Source organism: Rhyacophila brunnea, unplaced genomic scaffold (genome assembly GCF_057557595.1).
Source record: "Rhyacophila brunnea isolate RB1 unplaced genomic scaffold, BYU_Rbru_1.0 scaffold_3, whole genome shotgun sequence".
NCBI classification, from domain to species: Eukaryota; Metazoa; Arthropoda; class Insecta; order Trichoptera; family Rhyacophilidae; genus Rhyacophila; species Rhyacophila brunnea.
The window spans coordinates 27995727-28019084 of record NW_028232965.1 but is presented as its reverse complement, the minus strand read 5'-3'; the positions used below and the strand labels follow the sequence as shown (position 1 = coordinate 28019084).

The following is a 23358-nucleotide window of genomic DNA, read 5'->3' as shown; positions in this document are numbered from 1 at the left end:
TAAAAAAAGAAATAGTCGGCCCGAAAATACAATAGTTTTGAAATGCGAAATATGAAGACTGGTTTTGATTATTTATCCGGTTTCAGCGACTTTTTTTAATTTATTCCCGCCACAAGAAATTTAATCATTACTAAAATTAAGATTCAAAGGCTACGTCAACTAGTTTCAAGAATACGTTTGAATCAGTATAAATAGGGATGTCACCAAAAGATGTTATCAGTTTAGTATCTGACTTCATAGTAAGATCAACAAAATCAACATGCAATTCGTGAGTAAATCTGAATTGTTTAGATGTTTCTTTTTAATTAATTAATTGGATTTTCCACTATGTGTTTAATCACTCATATAACAACTTTTTAGCGCCGAGGTTTCGATAGTAACATAAAATAATTTATAACATAGAAAACAATTAAATATTTAAAAAAAAATAATACTCTACGCATAAACGATTAACACGCATGCCATTATTAGGAAAATTAATATTTATTGAAAGCATTCAATGAATTTAAAATTTCATAACATATTACATTTTTAATAAATTTACTATTGTTATTTTTTAAATATTTATTTTAATTATCAGCCAAAAAAATTAAATACATCGTAAACAGAAGACCTATCTCGACTTCAATATTCTATATATTTAGTTTATAACTATGAGGCAGTTAATTTTAACGTTGAAAATATTTATAATATAATTATGTTTTATTTTTTAAAACACATAACTTTAAACTTTTCAAACAAATCATTTTTTTTAAATTCCAATGTATTTTATTATTCGGAAGTCGTAATTAAGAGAAATCTATTAATTGCTGATTTTTTTATTAGGTAATTTAACAGATAATGACAAATATTTTTTTCAAAAAAAAAAATAATAATTAAGAATAACTTTACCTAGGTAAATATATTTTTTTAAATTCCAATGTGCATTTTTATTCAGAAATCGTAATTAAGAAAAATCCATTAATTGCTGAAAAATTGTATCTAGCAATTTAACAAATAATGATTTTTTTTTCGATTTTATAGTCAGTCGTTTTCTTCTTCGTGGTCGCTGTCGCCGTTGTCACAGCTGGACCAGTAGACCCACCACCATCAAAGGATGCTGCCTACAAAATCATCAGATCAGACTACAACCAGGATCCCGCTGGCCCATACAACTTCGGGTAAATAGATTTCTACTTTATAAAGTTAACCACGGCATAAAAGTACTGGTTTATATAGAATAGTGAAGGGCTCTGTCAGTTTTAGTTATCAATAATAACGAATCGTATATTACTGTATAAAATACAAATATCTTAATTGTTTCAATGAGTTTAAGTATTTTGAACAGTTACAGTTGTAGAAAAAAATAAACCTTAATTGAGGTTATTAGTTTAAAAGTCAGTTACCAATATTTTTCGCCATTTTCGGATAATGACTTAAAAACATCACAGTTAGGACTGCAAATAAAATGTTTTCTTTTTACAAATATCTTAGTAAATAATTAGAAAAATCGAATAACAAAATGAAATTTATAAAAAGAATGTTTAAACTAAAATAAAATGACGACCTATGAATATAACCGACTTTGCCACCAACCTCCAGTTTATTACCAGTTTAGCAAAAAACAAAGACCTAAATTTAATAATTTATGAATATAAATACAAAGAACCAAAATAAATAAAAATATTTAAAAAATTAAAATGGAGGTTACCAACTTTGAAACTAATAGCCTCAATTTGATTATAATATGTTTTCCGACAAATAAAAATAGAGTGTTTTTGTAAGAAATATATATAAACATATTATTTAATTTAATTTCTAAAACTGATGCAGATTATGTAAAGCTCTCGGTTTTATCACGATCTGAGTGAAATAAGTTTAACAAATTTTGAAGTAGTTCTATATATAGTAGAATAAGTTCTAGTACTAGTAGTTTCCTAAGATTGCCTTTACTACGAATTCCAGATTCGAAACCGAAAACGCTATTGTCCGCGAGGAAACCGGTGAGCTGAAAACCGTCAAGAACGAAGAAGGAAAAGATGAGGCCGTCATCGTTGTCCGTGGATCATACTCATACCCTGGAGAAGATGGCAAACCCCTGACCGTCACATACATCGCTGATGAGAATGGTTTCCACGCAGAAGGTGCTCACCTCCCCGTTGCCCCAGTGGTCTAAGAACTTAATACCAATTATTATATTTGAAAAAAATGCAATAAAAACGGAACGCCCAAGTGAATTATGATTGTGAATACTATAAATTGTACCTACTCGACTGATAGCGATGTGATTCCTAAATTTTATTAGGAAACACGTGCGTTTGATAGTTTCCATAATGTAATCGCCGCTTGATTGAAATTTAATTATAAGTCTTGGTGAAGCGGCGTGAGCCATGCAACTAATGTGCACATGTAAAATATATAAAAAAAGTTGAAATAAATATTTAAAAAAATAAAAAATGTCCTTCTTTTTATATCCCGAATAGCTTTATATGTTCTGTTATAAAAACTGCATTAAAAATTATGTGTACATTTACGTATTAAACTGGAAAGCATTCATGAAACCAAACATTTTCAAACCGTTTAACTAACTAGGTATATTTACCACTCTGATAATATTAACTGACAATCCTTCGAGAATCAACATATAAAAATTATAAATAGTACATGATCTATTAAATTTAATAACGGTCAACATCGATTTCATTCACTTAGAGTGATATTGTTAAGTGACAATTTCAATTATTGACAATGCTTTTCCAAATCAGTGGCTAATACCAGTTTTAACCATTATTAAATTATACATATTGACTAGGTATCTAATATAATTAACTAAATATGTACGTTTAAAATGAGACATTGCTGAAAAAAGTAAATAATATGAAAAAGAATCGGTTCATTAGAGTGTGTAATTCTTAGATGCAATCTATGACCTAATCGGGTGGTTTTATTTAGGCGGCATGACATGCCGTCGATTTTCAACATTGTAAACTTTTTGACATGGCCGTAAAAAAGAACAATAAAATCCATTATATAAATCGTAAATGGTTATGAAACCTCATTCTTAAATTACGGTATTTTAACGAAAGTTAATTGTATCGATTAATGAACAAAAAAAATAAAAAAATCTTATATAATCCTTAGATAATTAGTGAATCGAAAAGTGCCATAAGAATGTTTGACTAGGGGTCAAGTCATAACATAATGCATTAACGCAATATTGCTTATAAAGGCCAAATATTCATACTAATCAATATTATATTGCAGAGTCAAAATGTCACGGTATTTCATCACTGTTACCACAATAGAATTCATGCGACCTTCCGTATGAATATTATAAAGTCATCAAATAACATAACATTAATATTTGTCCTTAACCATATGTGCATACCAAAATAATTTCCTGTACTATTTACTAGAAAAATTTGCATGCCACGACGTCAATCAAAAACAGTATTTTTTATAACTAATAATATAAACTGCAATACTAACGTTACGTAATTTTCTAACAACATTATCACTTTATTTTACCTACTTCAGCCCCCTGTAACTTTCGCATCATTCAGTCTTCTTTGTCTGCTACAAGCTATCTCCGCTGCCGTATCTTGTAAAATTCTGTATCACCTAATTTTTGGTAATCCGATTTAGCGTATATTATTTCAGTTTCTTCCATTTCAGATAACTGGGTTATCCAAGCGGTTATGTTTTTGGTTTTATTTTAATAAATATATTTTTTATCCTCTTAATCTGTGGTGTTGGCGATGATGGTGTGGGAAATTTACGTTTCTGTTAGTATGTATTAGGTACAGTGTTTTTACAGTTAGGTGTAAAATAAAGAGAAAAAAGGTTAAACCTCTATGTTTAAGCTAATTTTCTATGTACATTTAAGGCGATTAAGTTATAGTTAGAGGAGCTCAGTTTTGAGTGTATATACGTAATACTGCAACAAAAAAAATAGTAACAGACCCGATAACAACGGCACATAAGTTTATTTCTTCCCCAAAACTGAGGGCAGAAGGTGCAATGCCCCATTGAAAAAAATGTGCATGAGGTCTATGGTTGGAGTTAAGAGTCTTCCTCTGAAATTATTTATTTTGTGGTATTATTTTTTATAAATTATGGATACACTCGTTGGCATTTATATTGTATGAGTGTTCATTTGATATTTAGTTTAACATCGAGGGAAGTTTGGTCTCCCGTTTCTCACCCTAAATGTACTCGTAGTAACCCTGCATGTATTAAAACTAGTGTCGGGATAATAATTTATTGTGGAGCTGAAAAGACTAAAGTATTTGATAATATGGGTTCAAGGAATTTTAGTTCTGTGCATTTGTATGCTGATTATTTTACGGCTCCATCGGTATCTTCGACACCTCACGAAAGATAGCTTTAATATATTTTTGTTTGCATTAATTCATTTTTATACGTCAATTATTAAACAAACAGAGGCCTAGTCGAGCGCTTTCTGGGCTAAGCATATCTATAGTATAAATATTATACTAGGAGAGTACATGCACGAAGCCTTGTGGTAGTCTAGCTATAGTATTAGTTCAGTTGGAATTATGGTCTAAAAATATTTTCAGATTAATATGACTGTCTTCAAGATAAATTTTAATCTTCTAACTTTCTATAAAACACAGTAGCATAATGTTTTATTTTAATTGTGTGATAATCATATTCACTTCATGGCTGATGTAATTTTCGTGAGTGATACGGATGAATGATACTTGATTTCAGATAAGTACATAATTATTATATACATTGATATACTGTCTCAAAAGTTTATCCAATTATTATGTTTTATGAAAACACTGAAAATATCACACATTCAGACCCGTAACCACCTACTGTTTATACAAGAATATCGTTCCATTAGCAACTATATTAAAAAAATATATATAACCTAAATTAGTTAAGCCAAATAAAGCTACGCTATTTAAAAAAACACGGAAAATATTATAATAATTAATTGATCATACATAGATAGACGTTGATGACGTGTGAATGGCCGGAATCTTTACGTAAAACGGTATATCAAAATATATAATGTTATTACACATCACTCATCACATTATCAACAAAAAAAAAACCTATCAAACAGTCTTAGAATTTTAAGATTAATTTCATTTGATAGCCCATAATTATATGCAATTTGGTGAAAAACTTTTTGTAGGAGTAATTAATTCACACAAAAAGAAAATGTATCCAAGTGTATTTTTTGCGAATATGTCAAGGACAATCATTGCTCCCAATAAGTAAATGCACGTAACTTTTGCACATATTGTGTTTTAGGAATTTGGCCTTAATTACCTTTATTTTGACGGGTGAGTATCTTGTCAGTGCAATTAATTATTTCATGAAATCATACCCGATGTATTTGCGACTAGTGAGTTTAGTGAGTTTTAATACAGGGTTTGATTAACTATCGATTGAATGCTCGTAATACTAATTTGTAAAGTATACACATTTGCATTAGCACATGCAAATTGGATTAAATATATTAGCTTGATAAGTCAATACCTTTTAAAACTTACATTATTTTCTCAGAGCTCTCATATATCATGTTGATATCTTTATTGAGCGAAATAAAAATAAATCACACCAAGGCTGTTGAAAACAACTGAATATCCTATCACATATTTTCATATTAAGCATATTAAAAGACAAAATTGATATTTATTTACTAACAATAAAGATGTCATCACCAACCGAAGAGTTGATATTTATGTGAGATTTTTTGTACTTGCTTAATTTTGCAGATTTTTGAAAATTTCACAAATACAGTTTCAGATAATGATTATATAAATACATTCGGGAAGGTATATCACAAAAATATATATATTTATTTATCTTTTGGTTACCTAAATTAATAAAAGAAAAATGAAACTTTGAAGATGGAAGATGGAAACTTTGTTGGTTACAATAACTTTTCACTATTCTATTTTTAAACATATTTCTGAAATCAAAATGTAACCGTTTGTTTCCTTAATAAGTAAAATTAGAAAAAAAGAAGAAGAAAAAAAATATGGTCTATGTCATTATACTGATGTCATTATAATAAATATTACATAGATTAAGTATTGATTAGGTACTTATGTTAATTTATTTTAATTATAACGAGTTCTATGTCTTTCCAACTAAAATAATTATTAATATTTAACACTATTAATTTATATGTAGATACGATCAAAGTCAAGTATTTATGAAATAATTCATAAGGTATACCTATAACTTGTCATTATGACCTAAAATGTTTGTGCCTTTAACCTTTGTTCTTCAAATACATAGTCATACGATGAGTAAGAAGTGCAGGTAGGTACAAGTATATCTGAATAAATTCATGAATGGTAGTTGTTGAAGATAATTCCGCAATAAACTCGTTATGTCATTTGCACACAATTCAACATCAATACTAAAAATTGCAAGTACAAGATGTGCCCTATATGGAATTATTGTATCCGTAGATCTTATCGGAATGCGGATTCTCTCTGACTGAGAACCATTGCAATTTACTCATCGTATAACATAAAAATTGCGTGTCATTACAATGGTAACAAGCAGTCAGTCAAATTTGAAGTCTATCGTGGAGGTATGTCTTCCTGAAATGCTGCCTAAATGCTAACTCTAATAATTATAGTATTATAATTAACTTATTTGAATAACATAATATTATATAAAATACAACAGAATATAATAATATACTACGCACATGCAAATAATTTTATTTTATTAAGACCAGTCGAGTGCTTAAAGTCAGACAATGTTATCTACAAAAAAGTGTTTTTTTTTTTTTTGAGATAACGTTATTTTACATTTACGGCTACATGATAGCCAAACAACGTTATGTCAATCTTTTCTAATTTCTTATTAAATCGCCAGTAAAGTTTAACGCTAACTACATAAGTTACCCTTGTTTTCATATTTTTTTAAAAACTATCCCTATAAATTTTAACATCATCATAAGCAAGATAAATGTACAATACACAATAAATTATAAAATATTAACATTAGGTTTTAAATAAACATATCCCTTGTTGAGTTACAAGAATCTAAAATAACGATTTTTGGCTCTCCTGTAAAGTTGCAATTTTGTAGATAGTGTTGTTTGACACTAAGCCCTCGCAGTGGGTCTATTCTATACATAAGGCGGCTATCGACGGATATCGACGGTAGTGTATCATATTTATGTTTAGAGGTATTATAATTGTTACAATAGAGCGATAATAAACTTTTAGAGCGAAATAGACAGTTTTGACAGTTTAGAGTTTAACTTATTGTAAAAATTAATCTCGTCAATACATAAATATGATAAACTACCGTCGATAACTGCCGATAGCCGCTTATGTATAGAATAGCTTCGCATAACCGTCAGAAACTTCATCGACTTACGTCATCGTATTACTTTCCTAATTTCCGTAGTTTTAAATACCCAGTAGGTATATAATCTGAACGTATCACCCATCAGCCGTTGCGTCGTGTTTCAACGGCTAGCTATCGTAATGAGCGGACGCTTTCAAAGAGAGATAACTGGTAGTTTTTAGATACAGTGTAGTTTTCTTTAACGATATCTTTATCCACCTATGTTAAAAAGTTAGTACGAGTTATCAACTATCTTTTTTTCCTAGACCGCCTTACGAAGTGGTACCTTACATTGTTTTGTTTTACGAGCATTCGATGGTTAGTCATTTGTTACTCGTAAACATATTTATTATGTCCATATTCTGGATTCAACGGTTTTTGCCAGACCCGGTACTCGATTCCGGGACAAATGACATTATAAACCTGACGAATAGCCGCTCAGCCATAGTGGGCTAATGGCGCATCAAAAATATTTCATTTTTGTTTACTGTTACCACCAATTAATTGAGACTGCAGGTTAACAGATTTAAATGGATTATTTAAATGTGTGAATGATTAAAATCAAATGACAGGTATAGCAATACTGACATTGTTTTTATTCACTTATTATATTAATATTCACTTGTTGTTTAACCCTTTCAGCTGCTTATAGTGTAAGAAGTCGAATTAAATAGTCTGTACCTGAATGTAAATAGGTATATAATAAATATATTCTCCCGCTGGCCGCTAATGCCGTTCTTTCTTTTTTAATTTATTGTTTTTCATAATTAATAATATGTATTGACGGGATAAAAACAATACCAAGATCAAAGTATGTAGATATTAATATTAAACTTGCATCCGGGAGTATAAATAGTTAGTTTAAACTCTCTCAGACTAACCGGATTTTGAAAAAAAACGACTATACGCAATGGTGCTGAATTTCTGCATGTATTTTATATATTTTATTTAAATATAATACATCAAATCAATGAGTAGTTTAAAAAGTCGAATTTGTATGACCTTGGAATGAAGAGGAGCGAAAAAAATGCATACACGTTGATCAATGTTTTATCATGTGAAACCTTTTGGATTTTGACGGCCTTCTCCACTTGTACTTCAAATGTTGTAATAAGGATATTTGATTTGACTTTCGCTTCGTTATGCGCTTACTGTTAAAGGCACACGACTCTTTATTAGTATCTTGACATTGAAAATCGCTATTACGTACATTTTTATTATTCGTTAGGTCACCAAGGATTAATGTAAAAGATAACCATTAAAATATTATTGTCATATCGACATTAAGATGAAATAAATGATAGTAAGAATTAAAAAAAAACGTAAAAATGTACAAATACCATTATACGTTATTTCAATATTTTTTTGAATTTCAAAAATTATAATGAAACATTAACACTTTAATATATTACAATGTTTAATATTTCCTCATTTCGTTTTGGACATCGTTTCTGACATTTATAACACCTGAAAAATCGTGGATATACAGCAAAAAATATTTCCATTTATCATACTGAATCGGTATGTTGTTGGCATTTAATATTCTTTAAATGCAATTACGCATTCCAGACAATTGTACATGCAATGTAGAATTTAAACAATCCAAAAAAATGTTATCCTAAAGAGGTTCTTGAGTTTAATCTTAACACTGACCATCCACCTTTGGCATGATTTTTATTAAGTACTGAATTTACTACTTACAACAGTTACAACAATTACTATGCAATTTAAAAAAAAATCATAATAAAGTAATTTTATCAACTCTGTAAAAACGTAATCCAAAAATTAGTAAACGATTTAGAGGTATCAAAGAGTGACTGTGTGATTTTTTAACGTTTACAAATAAGTATGATTCGGAAGATTCTGTAAAAATGTTAATTTAAATAAACTGAACATATTTCAGAAAAAAAAACTTACACCTCGGAATTCTCGAGAAATTTTTGAGATTTTCCATCCCGAATCTCGAGAATTGAAATTTTTAACATTTCGGGAAATCCCGGATCTCGAGAATCTTTTCTCGGGATTCGGGATTTCTTCATTATCAAATATTAAATGAAAAAATGATTTTCTATATGAAAAAAGTGGACAGAAAACAAAAAACGTTCAAAGACTGATCGGGGCATTTAACACAATTAAGCCAACGTCAACTCAAAATGAGTGCAATTTTTGCAACATCAGGGAATTTTGTGTCTCAAAAGAATATGCGATTGTCAGACGCAGCGATTGACAGTCTGTATTTTTTGAAATCCCATTTTAATAAGTAATGTTTTGAATCTTCTATTTTGTTTTTCTTAGATAAATAAAAAAAACATATTTTTTTTGGAATTTGTCTGTTTTTACACTGATTTTAGGATTTTTACAGATTTTTTGAATTACCCGATATCTCGAGAATTCCAGAGAATTCTTTTCTGGAAATCCCGAATCTCGAGATTGAGATTTTCTCGGGAAATACTCAACTCTACTGACACCAAATATAAATAATAAATCTCTGTGAAAAAGAAAAAGTAAGTTTTAAAAATTAGAAAATGAGTTGAATATGTATATTAATCCATAATGCATATTTGATTTATTCTGTAAAAAGTTTTACCAACTTTAATCTTTTTAGGCTCTCCTGAAAACTAGTGATATTGAACTTATACTTTTTATTCGCATATAAAAATTGCCGCGCGCTATTTCGCGTAGCACAACATCCAACTGTGTATTAATATAATGTACGTATGTTATAATCATTCACCTCCATCCAACATGCAGTCTCCAACCGATAGATACAACTCACATGGATATACTCAGAAGACCACGTATATTTAAAAAATAATCATTACCTTTATTCCAATAAATAATTATTAAAGTAACCAATTACATAATAATAATGTAAGCTAATATCATCTATATGAATATTAGTGTTCATAGCGTTAAAAGATATATTATAAATGAATATTTATACAGCATGATAATATAATATTATGTATTATTATAAATGGACAGATGAAATTATTAATGATATAAGTTCTGAAAATTCACACAACAAAAATGAAAAAGCTACCGCAAAACTTGAGTAAGGATTACAGATTCTTAAAATATTATGTCATTGATATAAAAACAATATTTTTTTGAGTAAGTACCTATACTAAAATATATATTATATATATTTGTAAAATGGTTGTGATTTTTATCTCAAGGTTTATTACTATATGCCTACAATGCTTGACAATGTTTCTATGTCGTTTTATAACATCTGTGTAAATGTGTATACGTTTATGTTTTGTTAATTTTAGATTTATAAATTAAACGCCATAAAAAATCATAAATACTTGAAGCGTCAAAATATTTTTCAATCATGTAATTAAATTAAATGTTTATTCAAAGGTTATAGCTACAATTAAATCAGCTAAACTATAAGATATGATGATATAACGTATATTAGTAACATACAATAGTTCAATTGGTACTCACATAAATAGAATATTATAAGTTAATTTGATAATACTGTCAAGTCTTAAAATATTATTAAACACAATGGATTGTATCGATGTTATATTAAATATGTTACTGTAGTTTGATAAGTACCAAAGATGTCAAAATAATTCTTCTTGTATAGAGATGGAGTTTAAAAATATGAAATTAAAGCAAAAAATGAACCCCATGGACCTTTAATTCTCATACAAATTCTCAATGTTCTCTTACATATATGTTTTTTCTTTCAAAACTTACGTCAAACTGAAACTTGTTTAAATAATTTCACTTAACTATAATTAAACAATGAATAGTACATACGAATTTAAATGATGTAGCATCCATTATTGAAGCTCTATAATTTTAAAGATACCAGAAACATAGTCGTACTTATTACAAAAAAATCTTCTTGAAAATATGTTTCCTTCTTCTTATTGTGCCATCCCCTAGCGGAGGTCGGCCACCATCAAGGCGATCTTATCTTTGTCGTCTGCTACCCGGAACAGTTCAGTGGAGCTGCACTCGTATCAATCATGGAGGTTCTTAAGCCACGGAATGTTTCCAAATTATGTATAATTTATAAACTGGCAAGGATTGAATTTATAGCGTTTTCGTGTTTTATGTCATTGTATAGGTAGAAATAACTATGATATTACCATAACGTATTACAGATTATATAATTAATACATTGAGTTATTAAAGTTATTAGGTATAATATTATGTTCTAAACGTTATGTTTACAATGTTGTGAGTAAGTAAGTCAATTTTGGAACAATACATTAATTTCAATAAAAAGTTGTTTTTATTATGAGATTATTAAGATTAATTGCAAAATACTAATTTTTAAATGCTAATTTATGCAAGTAAAATAATATATGTTATTTATTTAGGACAATATAAAAAAGTTTTTCGCAAGATGACGCGTTTTAATTATGAAATATGCTTGAAATCAGTATCTCATCTAATTAATAGGTACATAGTAGAATTGATAACAATATTATGCTTACACTATGATCATTTAAAGGTATATTTTAATATCGGTTAGATTTGATGTAAGAATTAGCATTTTGTAAAAAAAAATAATTTAAAGAGTTCCCATCAGTTTTGAGATGGGGCTTAGTGATTGGTTTAATTAGTGTTGTATCGTAAGTATCGTTTTATCAGCCGCACTGTGTTTGAAATGAATTGAAGATGTGTGATGTGATGGACTCTTAATTTTGTATAAATGTCAAAGCAGGTGAGAAAAAAAACGCGGGATGAGTAGAGGAGGCGCAATACTTGTTTTTAGATGATTTGAAATTTGTATAAAAGAGGATCCCTCCGTGATTATGGCATCAGTTTCTCATTTCATCTCTGTCAAACAGAACTAACTAGCATCATCATGAAAGTGGTAAGTTGGTTATGCTTTGACACAGTTAAAGAATTGCGATAATAATAAACAAACGCACTTCTCAGAGAATAAGTGTTTAAATTGCAAAGTTTAAATCGGAAAACATAATGTAAACAAAAGTTTACTAAAATAGTGAATTTCGATAATATTATACAGCGTGTTTTTTTTTTTTAAATCTAACAACTATGTGTGCAAATGAATAAGTGACTGGATTTTACTTCATCATGGCAATTAATTATTCATTTAATAAGTGCATTAATGCATCCCCAGACATCTTATTGTCGTGGATAACAATAAATAATAGAAGTAATAGTAACTGTCAATTAGTCGTTTTATATCATATTACTTATAGAATTTTAGAATGTGTCTCAAATTTTAAATATATATTGCATTTGGTGCACTTTTTTTTGAAATTATAAAAATACAATTATTTTAATTACTTTCCGAAATATGGTTGTAACAATACTCGCATATCAACAAGTAAATATTCATAGAATATATAATATTACATAATATATAATATTACATAATATGTAATAAACATATTTTATTGAATATTTTTATAAACAAAATATTGTATATTATGATAAACCAAGAATAAATTATCATTTTGTTTAATTTATTTTTAATTTATTTAAAAGGGACTTAAGTATATCAATTTATGGAAAAGTTATATCCGACTAAATATTTTACAATGAATTTAAAATAAATTTTTATCGTTAAGTTACCAACAAAAATGTTGATGGGTACTTATAATTAATTGTCTTATTTCCAGGCTATCGTTTTCCTTTTCGCCGTCGCGCTGGCTTATGCTGGCCCAATAGATAAGGAGCAAGGTCCCGTCTTCAAGATCTTGAAGTCAAACTTCGACCAAGCCCCAGAAGGACCCTATCAATTCGGGTTTGTTAAACTATAGCTCTTATATTATCGTCACAAAAAAAAATCGTTAGTGAAAACATATTATTACGAATATTATATTATACTTCTTAAATAGTAACTTTAAACTTAACTTTAAACTTCTTAAATATTCAAAAATATAAGAACATTAGAATGTAATAATTTTACTACTATAAAAGATACTACACAAACAAAAGATAAAAATAAGTTTTTAGATACAATTATTAAAATAATTAATAGCAATAGTAAATTTTTTGTTAAGTTGTTTTTTTTTTAAAAATAAAATGTTTGATTTCGAATAAAAAATTAATTGTTTGAGCAAATTCGTAATAAAAATATATTTTGATTTTTTAATCTCTACTCTATGGGGGGAGGGGATATGCTCTTATGCTCTATTTGAAATGAAAAGATTCAATTTACTTTGTTTTATAGCTACATATATTCTCAGTTTTCGATGTCACCCATAATACAAATTAAACTGATTAGTAATTACTGAAATAATTACCAGTAGCGCTTTCTTTGAGTAATATTATTATCAAATTCAAAACAATACAAAAAAACATCCTGTATTTGCTAAAAATTAAGAAGTGTAACAGTTTCCTGCATGTGAATTAAAATATGTATTTGTATCAGAATATAAAATGCAAATATTCAAAAATACTATCAAAATATTCAAATGTAAACAATTCGAATCGTTGTCGAACAAGATAACCAGCCAATTAGCATTTTTACGAATTTTATTCTCATATTTAAATACTTGCTTCGTTATTCTCTACGACATGGCGTTTTGTGTTCAAAAAATAATATAATCAAATATCTTTTTACTCATCTCATGACATAATACTCGGTATCCATGTCAGTGTCACATTCAAAACAATTTGAGAGAAAATGAAAGTTCCCGGCTTACTACCAGTGTTCAATACTCGTCGTCGAAATTTAAAATGCAAATATTGCCAAGTGTGTTAATCATATCTAATATTTTCATGTGTATGCTATTTACCTCATTATGTAAGGTATGCCGACTGAGTATATTGACATGTATGGCTTGACCTCATGAACTGTGCTTCTTGATTTGGAAACATTGCCTAGAATGGCTGAAGAAAATCTGTCAAGCCTAATATATTATCACAGTTATAAAAATAATCGTAGGTAATGCAATAACTTCTTTGAATATAAAAATGAAACCAAACTCATTAGATCTGATATTATAATTACTGAATTTATTATACCTTTACAACAACGAAAAAACTCTTTAATATTTTAAAATTTTATGATATAGATGTTTTAAAATACTTTATTCAATATTTCATAATTTAGTGTTCGGCAAAATAATTTTTATTTTCTATTGTAATATTATAATTAATATTTGCCATGATTAGTACATAATATGTAAATAGTTGAATGCATATAATTAATTATTTCTTAAGAGATAGTAACATTTTTTTTTATAAAATATCTTAGACAATGGGGAATTCGATCACATATATTTGGCTAAGTCTCTAGTTACTATCACACAAGCTATTATTACATGTGCATTCCTTGCGGATTCTATCAAATATATTTGAAGTTTGAACTAAGGGTATTTAGAATTAACCAACAAAGAAGTTTTTTATGGGCTTAGATATATAAGAATTATAATCCAAGTTTAGTAAAATATAAATCTTCTTTATTTTATAAATAATATGGTTTTCTTTTATTCCTTAGATTCGAAACCGAGAACCAAATCACCCGCGAGGAAACCGGAGAGCTCAAGACCGTCAAGAACGAAGAAGGCAAAGATGAGCAGGTTATCGTCGTTCGAGGATCATACTCCTACGTAGGAACCGACGGTGTCCCAGTCAGCGTCACCTTCTACGCTGATGAGACCGGTTTCCACGCCGAAGGAGACCACATCCCAAAAGCTCCCCCAGCATAATTTGACCCCTGAAATGCCTGCCAATACTCTTTGAACGGAACGGAACGCCACTCCGAAGTATTACTTCATCGCCATTGGGCTGACCAAAGTTATTCGGTTGCTCCTGTGCATTGTCAATTAATGGACTGAGGACTGAGAAATTTCTTATATTTTTTTTGAGATTTCTCATTCTGCAAGTACTAAAAAACTGCCATGATATTATTATTTAAAATGCTTGTCCATTTTGATAGCTGAATGATTGTTTTCATATCAAAATGCATTAAGCTCTTGTACATTTAAACCCATTAAATATTTAATAATAAAAAACATATATATAATACACTGGTTTTTTTATTACTTACTTATCTACTACCTAGATCACACTGAAAATATACCATATCACCATAAATGATTATACCATAAATGATGTTCGTCGAAAAATTCAATAAATCTGTATTTATCACAAAAGATATAGGTACATAAATAAAACGATATTACAATTATTAGTAATTAATAATATTAAACTATAACAATACTTTACTCACACGTACCAACATTTAGTAAGTAATAAAAAAGTGTACCAATACATTTACGAGTATAATAATTGCAACTACGTACGTCGTTTACAATAAACTAAGATAACATGTTAATACTTAGGCGCGTTAAGTCCATACGCAAAAAAAAAATAAAAAATAATTCCATATTCAAAATAAAAATAACTCATAATAAAATATGAGATTAAATTATTATATTATTTTATACACAACAAAACAATACAAAAAATATGGACGTAGAATGTTATATTGATATTGGTAGTTATAAAATATTATTTTGACTCGGACATATACATGCTGTTTGTATTAAAAAACTTTTTAGAATCACTTATCATTGAATAATATTAAAAATTCAATTTAACTAAGCAATTAGGTACTAAATTCAAAAAGATAAACTGCCACGAAAATAAACAAATCGTTTATTTTAATCGGCTCGTGAAAGAAGAAATCACATGATGGAATACTCTCATAATAGTTTGACAATTGCTTACTGTGAAGTATTGGCATATTATCTAGTATTAGATTATAATACAAATTAATTTGTGACATATTGATGGTAAGGTATAAATAAGTATGGTGTCGGATATAAAACATGATTTTGAAAATGATCTTATGTCTGAAAATGCATATTTCTGATTTTTTTTTTAAATTTCAAGTAATTTTTGTTGCAGAACTAAACCACGAATATTTATGGATGGTACTGCTACCTGGTATTTTTTATGTTATAATAAAAAACTTATCAGAATGTCCTACCAACATCCTACTTTGTCATTATAGATCAAGCGACCCTTTCGCAAAATTATCATAATCGACTGTAATTTTTTGTCGAACCTTAACTATGTATACAATCGGTGCAACGGCTCTTTCAAATGAAGGTGGTTCTATATTTTTGAATATTTAGACGTTTACACAAAAAAATATTACTAACATGTCGTAATTTATCACTATAAATGCATAACTATTTAATTATAAAGTTAACCTGTATCACTGTGAGCCTTAAAATAATAATAAAATATAGATTCTAAAAAATAATTAGTCCAATATAGTTACAATTATTTTTGAAGAAATTTTAAATTTGTATGAAATCATCTAGAAAACTTACACAAGAGATCAGATCACATTTTCACATGAAAATCTATAAATTTCGGATGATGTAAACAATCAATAATATTTATAGGTGGTGTTAGTTTTGTATAATCAACTCAACATTCATCAATTACTATTAGATGTACTAGATGTCGTAAAAACAAAATGACATTGGCCTCAAATGTTTTATGATACATCATCAAGGATTATTATTATTTTCATTCTCTGAGCTGTTCATCTGTCCAACAATAACAAACTTTACACTATTAATTTAATATGCATAGAAAATCTATTAACATGTTCAACAATTTAGAGGATTTTGATGATGTGATGTGTAGCTAATCCTAAACTTTTCTTGGAAATTTATTTTTTACGATATTACTATAGTTTATTTTTCTCAAAAACCACTTCCATAATATCAAAACTGTATGAAAAAAGTCCTCATTTACTTGCATAATATATTCCCTTTAAATGAATAGTTTGGCATTTTGTTAAACTGTTAAGTTGGTACGGTTTTGAGTCTCATTACTTTAATTAATTATGATAGCATTTTTATAATCAACGTAGTTGCGAAATTGGATGCGCAGTGATCAATGACATTATTAATGGACGACGCACTCAATACAGTAGCTGGCAAGTAAATTTGCGCATTCGCATGTATAGATAGACGTCACGCAATTCAATTATGCGATATCACGCATCGGGAATTTATAGCAATATGACCTTCATTGTAATGGCGTTAGAGCAGTGTTTCTAATGTCAATGTTCATTTGAGCGAACCCGTTCGAACTGAACCATTCGTCAGACCCAACAAAAAGCATCAGGAATTTATAGCAATATCACCTTTATTGTAATGGCGTTAGAACAGATTATGCCATTCGGCAGACCCGACAATAAAGTGAGTGTCATTTTCTTTTCCAGATGATTCGTCCATATTAATGTCATTGGTAGTGATGCATAAATACACCTGGTGATCGCATTTGTTTACTTGACAAGGCCGAATTAAATTTAATGTGAAATACAGGTATTATCAATAAATTATTTTATAACATATTAATATGCGGAAAACTAATGAACCTCGAATCTATGTTTAAAGCAGTAGTTAATAACCTTTTTGGTATCGCGACCCACTTTAATAAAAAAGTTAACATTGCGGCCTTTTATGCCATGGACTACTTTTGACAAAAGATATTTTTGTGAAATAAAAAGTGAAAATGAAAACAAATTACGACGTTTCAACCCTATATTTACGTACTTTGACTTAGTATTTTCACAATGACTGTCATCAAAATTGAATAAATATAATAAGTACCTATAAACTTTCACCTTAATATATCCTATACTTAATTATTTAACAGTATTATATTATTTTACAAATTAAAATGATTTACAATACGTTTTATAATAAAATACGATATTTTTATGAGTCAGATAATATAACACATTTTGTTGTTTTATTTAGTCGGAAAAATATACTCCATGTTAGTAAAATATGAACGTATCAGTTGTTTTTTTATTGCTATCAGACTCTCGATCTGTTGTATTCCCTCATTTTATCTCCAGTAATCCCCTTATTGGTTACGATCCACCGGTCGGAAACTACTGGTTTATAGATTTAAAATTAATAAAATAATTTCGACCTATTACTCTGAGTTTTGTCCTATGTTTTAATAGCGACTTACTGCCAAGCGGGAAAAGGTGCCCTAAAATGACGTCACTGAATTATATTTTTTGAAATAGCGTTACGTCAAACTACCTCAAAATATTATAAGTAGGGAGCGGATTTATATGGAACAAAAAACATGATTATATGCATGCACGTATGCACTTAGATTCATTAAAATATGCACTAAAACCGAAGAAACATGCAGTTAAAAATTGTAAATATCATCTAATATTACTGATATAAAATGAAATAAAAAGTAATAATCTTAATCAATATAATACAATAACAAAAAAACACAAATAATCAATATAAAAAGTTTGTTTACAAGTAAAAATAATTGAATAAGAAATGCAATGTAAACTAAACACCACTGAAAAACAAAAACGACACTTAACATTTTTCTTCAATGCGGAAAACGACCTCTCAACTTCCACAGAGGTGATTGGGCAAAATTTAAAGAAAGGTGCCAGAGTTGACTTTTTGATACATCCACAGTTCGGGGATGCCATTAAAAATGCAAGTTATCCAAAATTTCGAAGAATAATTAAAAAAACTAAAATTGTAAATTCTAAAGCCCTAAAATATGCATTTATTTATGAAATGTGCACTAATGTCTCAAATATGCTCTAACGTCTCAAATATGCATTTATATGTAGGTACAATAAAATTTTATTTTTGGATTCTGTGTCTTTCAAAACGGATTTCTGCGCATCTCTCGTAGCTGTACCCTAACAAAACTTGCACTAGCATATAAATCCGGGCCCTAATAATAAGTCATACATTAGATGGCTAAAACTGAGAAAACTCAATAAATGAATATAGATATGCCACGTGTAGTTAGATGTAAAATATTATAAGAGTAAACGTATGGGACTGGTACACTATCAACTTATCAAGTTTCATGAGTAATTTCAGCAATAATGGGTAACGCTTTTTGATACCAAGTCAAGAAGTAGAACCGAAAAATTGACGAAAGATACAAAAATGATACTAAATGACGGCAATAATACCAATATCAATATCAATTAAAAAAACAAACGATTATATTTACAAATTTAATTTTAACGAGTTAAATATGGCCCGCTGGCTACTGGTTGCCATAACTGATTTGGAGTAAATATGCATATTGTATACTTTAAATCAATATGCAAATATAATAAAAATGGAAAATGTTTCCAATTTATCAATGTATTATTATCAATATAATATATATGTTTTATTTATGGCGCGTGCACATTAGAATAATTATTAATATATCTTGAGGTAAAAATAAGAATGTCATTTATCAATTAATAATAATAAAAATAGTGAAAGCTAATAAAATATAATACTATTAAAATATTACAATTCGATAAAATATAACGGGTAAATAAAAAAGATACAAGCTACCAAAAATGTACACTTACAAATACAATTACTATAAAAGATAAACTATCTACATATTTAGCACTTAGTTCATTTGTTGAGTGCATGGACGGGGTGGTATAAAACATGCCAATAAACGAAATGTTAGAAAGTGATTAGTACATGAAGTAGGGAAACGCTACTGGATTATGTTCAAGAGTTCGAGTCATTAAAAAATTGGATTAACCATTAGAAACATAGCCAAAAGATAAAATAGTTTCTGTTTAATTTTAGCGGTAATAGAGATTCACTGTAATATAATATAAATATTATCTGTGATGTCATGGATTTCGTACAAACTACCCAATAATACGGATGCATCATGGGGTATTATAATCCAAATGCGGGCTTATTTTTAAAATGCCAAAGTATATTGAAAGTTTCCAATCCCAGCCCATCAGATCGGCAAGTTATGTGCATTATGCAGATATTATACCACTTGTTTAGCGAGCAGTAAATGAAATAATATATTAAATTACTTATGCAGGTATCAATATGACTGCAATATCCATACTTCTTGCACAAAGTTAAGTGTCCGACGGTATTGTTTTAAAAAATAATGTATGTTTATCCATAAGATTACCAATACTTTCTAAAATGTGTTGACACTCTTAATAATACTCCTCATTAATCATTGACGAAGTAAGTATGTTGCGTAGACATAATATAAGAAGGCACTGTTTGCACATTGACAATGAACTGAAGGTGGCTAGACTTTCATCATCTCTCAAAAAATATATAAGTACCTACCTACAAACATAGTATTATGTTACATTACTGTGTTATAATAATTACGTTTGTAATCTTATTATATAGAGACTTATCGGATAATACTTAGTTAAATACGAATATATAATTAAATTTCAAAAATAAAATTAAAATCAATTTATAAACATTATGCATTATAATGAACATCAACAATATAATGAACTTTACAAATCACAAATTCAAGACTTATACACCATGACATGAAAAAAAATCGTACTAGCACCGTATTAAAAAAAACAAATATATTATAAAAACAGTACGCGAAGACTATTAAGGACATGGAAGAACACGGAATTAGCTAATTTTAAGAATTTATAAAAACACATCTACCTCAACTTTTCGTCACGTCAGTAGAATATAATAATATGTCAATATCCAATATCCAAATATATTTTTACGATTCCCACATAAAATAATGTATATGACTGTTATGAGAACAGTGGCGTACTCTATGTATAGGTATACTGTGAATATTATAAGGCATTTTTATGTTACCATAAAAAAAATATTTCTTTATACATTTTAATGTTACTGTAGTTTCACTGTTAATGTTATAGGTACTAATATGTTTTTGGCGATGCGATCATAACCTTTCGGAGGCATATGGCGTACTTATAACCCAGGGAACTCAAAAATAATGGGAACTGAAATACATAACGGGTAAGGCGATAGCAGGTAACCGACTCGAGTAAGGAAGAATCCGTGTTAAACTTACACACGTGTCAAGAATACGTTTTACGTCGAATACTGAAAACTGCTCTCGGCTTATGCATTTACGCTCATTTAATGTTGGTGTATTACACACACTATTGCACATGCATAATGCGTGCTTCATTTTCTTAGGGCACTCACACATTCAAAAGCCTGCTTCGACATGCGGCGTATTGAATATAGTTTATCGGTATTCTCCTTCAATGTTGTGCTGTGAGTATGCTAGAGAGAACTTACTAAGACTCTGATTATTAATGGTATATACTAGACTAGTGCGTCCTGTAGACATGATTTAGAGATTTAAGAGAACTGCTTACAACTTTTCAACCAAACAATTTTGCGGCACACTTCCCAATCACTGGCGTCATATCGATTGGAAAGATCTGCAGTTAAGTATGTAAGGTCGTAAATAGGTAACGTACAAACATGAAGCTTTTAGACACTTGGACGAATAGTTATTCGCAATTCGGTTAACTTATCGCGTGCATAACTTAGGACGTCATGATATTGAAGGAAATTTGATACGCCCTTACCAGTATTGTCAACTACTCTCACTGAAAAAAAAGTACCAGTTGAGGTAAGAAAAGATGCCATTTGATATGAAGATTCTTATTTTCCTTTAAATTCCATCACTTTGTAATTTTTGATAAAACATTGCACGTGGCGCAATTTTGTTTGAAAATTGTGTGTGCGTGATATATTTTAAAGTTATTAACTGGTTAAAAAAATCTATGTTGTCATGGCGATTTCCAAATGTTGTATTGCGCCCTTAATAAAAAAAGGGTTGTCAACCTCTGGTTTAGATCAAACGCGCACTGTACAAAAAACACAATATGAATTGAATTAGCCGCTGGTTTCAAACCCAAGATATGTGAATTTACAGGTTCTTTCCAATAATCCAACACGGACGTTAAAAAATTTTTGTATATAAAATAACCGGTAAAAATGACACATGTATCCAACGATATTTATTTGATATAAATAGTAATAAAATTAAATGTATGATAATTAAAAAACCATAAAAGTATTTTTTTAATCAAACGATGGAATTTTTATGTGAGCAGTTTGATATAAATAGATATGTTCAAAAAAATAATGCGTATAAAGTAAGGTACCTACGTCTTTAATTTCACTTTTATCTTATTAAATCGATGACACTATCATAATTGTTATTATTTAATAGTCATTAAATTTCATATTCATATAAGTGATGATGATATAATTTGACAAAAAGCTGCATAAACACTATTCGCTACGTAATATTATGATTAGGTGCAATAATACTTTTCTTTTTTCATTCAGTTAAAGCAGGAAGCGAGAAAACAAAACCTGTTTTCATATATTTTTAAAAATGTTTTCAACTGGTAAATATATATACTTATTATGCATTTTTCAATCAATTGTATTTTCAAGATTTCCTTAAACAAGCTTATTAAAAAGATTTTGACAGGATTGCTTTTATCAATATTTATTGTGACTACCGTATTTCAAACAAATTATAGATGTGCACATACTTATAACTTTTACTGTCTCTACAAGCATGATAAGATGTTGATATTGGATTACTGCATTTGCATCAATCTAGGTTTGTCCAAAGGTAATTTTTATCAGTTTTGGACTCCCAGGCCGAAGGCGAAAAAGCGATACTTCTAAACGGACGAGGCAAACCAAAAGTTAGTAGGTACTACTGATTTTCCGCTAACATAATTTTGAGCAGTGCCATGAATTGCAGATAGTCAAATTAATCAGGTCACTGTGTATTGTATTATCAAAATATGATTCTTTGTCAAAAACTGTAAATCTAATAATTTTTGCAAATGAAATAACCATTGAAAATATTCAAAGTGTACCTAGTGACATGCTTGTATTATAATTAAGCAGACAAATGTTCATAAATTAGAAATGTAAGTACTTGACATTTTTTTTCCAATTGCTGGCAATCCCAAGGTTTGCTCTCAATGTGCGTCTATCTGATAATATTTAAATCTTTGCCCTTATTATTATGGCGAAAAGGAAATAATACAAACGAAATTTTAAAATTAAAACAGCATGATGTTATGTATTGAAATATTAAAAAATCGATGTAATTTTATCATAAATATTTAATCTGAAAATGAATATTTAAGGAGGTTTCGTATATTTTTACACAAATTTATTGGAAAATTATCAATTTTTTATCGACTATTCTTAACTTCATTAG

General features: G+C 28.7%; 2 protein-coding genes across 2 annotated transcripts; both read left to right on the top strand.

Moving 5' to 3' along the window:
• The first annotated feature begins 215 nt into the window (after window positions 1–215).
• LOC147068157 (larval cuticle protein 1-like) lies at window positions 216–2436 on the top strand. Its single transcript, XM_085952297.1, has 3 exons — window positions 216–268; window positions 1024–1160; window positions 1945–2436. The coding sequence occupies exons 1-3, from the start codon at window positions 260–262 to the stop codon at window positions 2153–2155; spliced, it is 357 nt and encodes a 118-aa protein (XP_085808423.1). The 5' UTR covers window positions 216–259; the 3' UTR covers window positions 2156–2436.
• Window positions 2437–12048: 9612 nt separating this feature from the next.
• On the top strand, window positions 12049–15309 carry LOC147068156 (larval cuticle protein 16/17-like). The gene is made up of 3 exons (XM_085952340.1): window positions 12049–12178; window positions 12954–13078; window positions 14780–15309. The coding sequence occupies exons 1-3, from the start codon at window positions 12170–12172 to the stop codon at window positions 14988–14990; spliced, it is 345 nt and encodes a 114-aa protein (XP_085808466.1). The 5' UTR covers window positions 12049–12169; the 3' UTR covers window positions 14991–15309.
• Window positions 15310–23358: the final 8049 nt, after the last annotated feature.

Coding starts and splice junctions, on each gene's coding strand:
- LOC147068157 (XM_085952297.1), top strand. Junction 1,161..1,944: donor GCTGGCCCATACAACTTCGG/GTAAATAGATTT, acceptor TACGAATTCCAG/ATTCGAAACCGAAAACGCTA.
- LOC147068156 (XM_085952340.1), top strand. Junction 13,079..14,779: donor GAAGGACCCTATCAATTCGG/GTTTGTTAAACT, acceptor TTTATTCCTTAG/ATTCGAAACCGAGAACCAAA.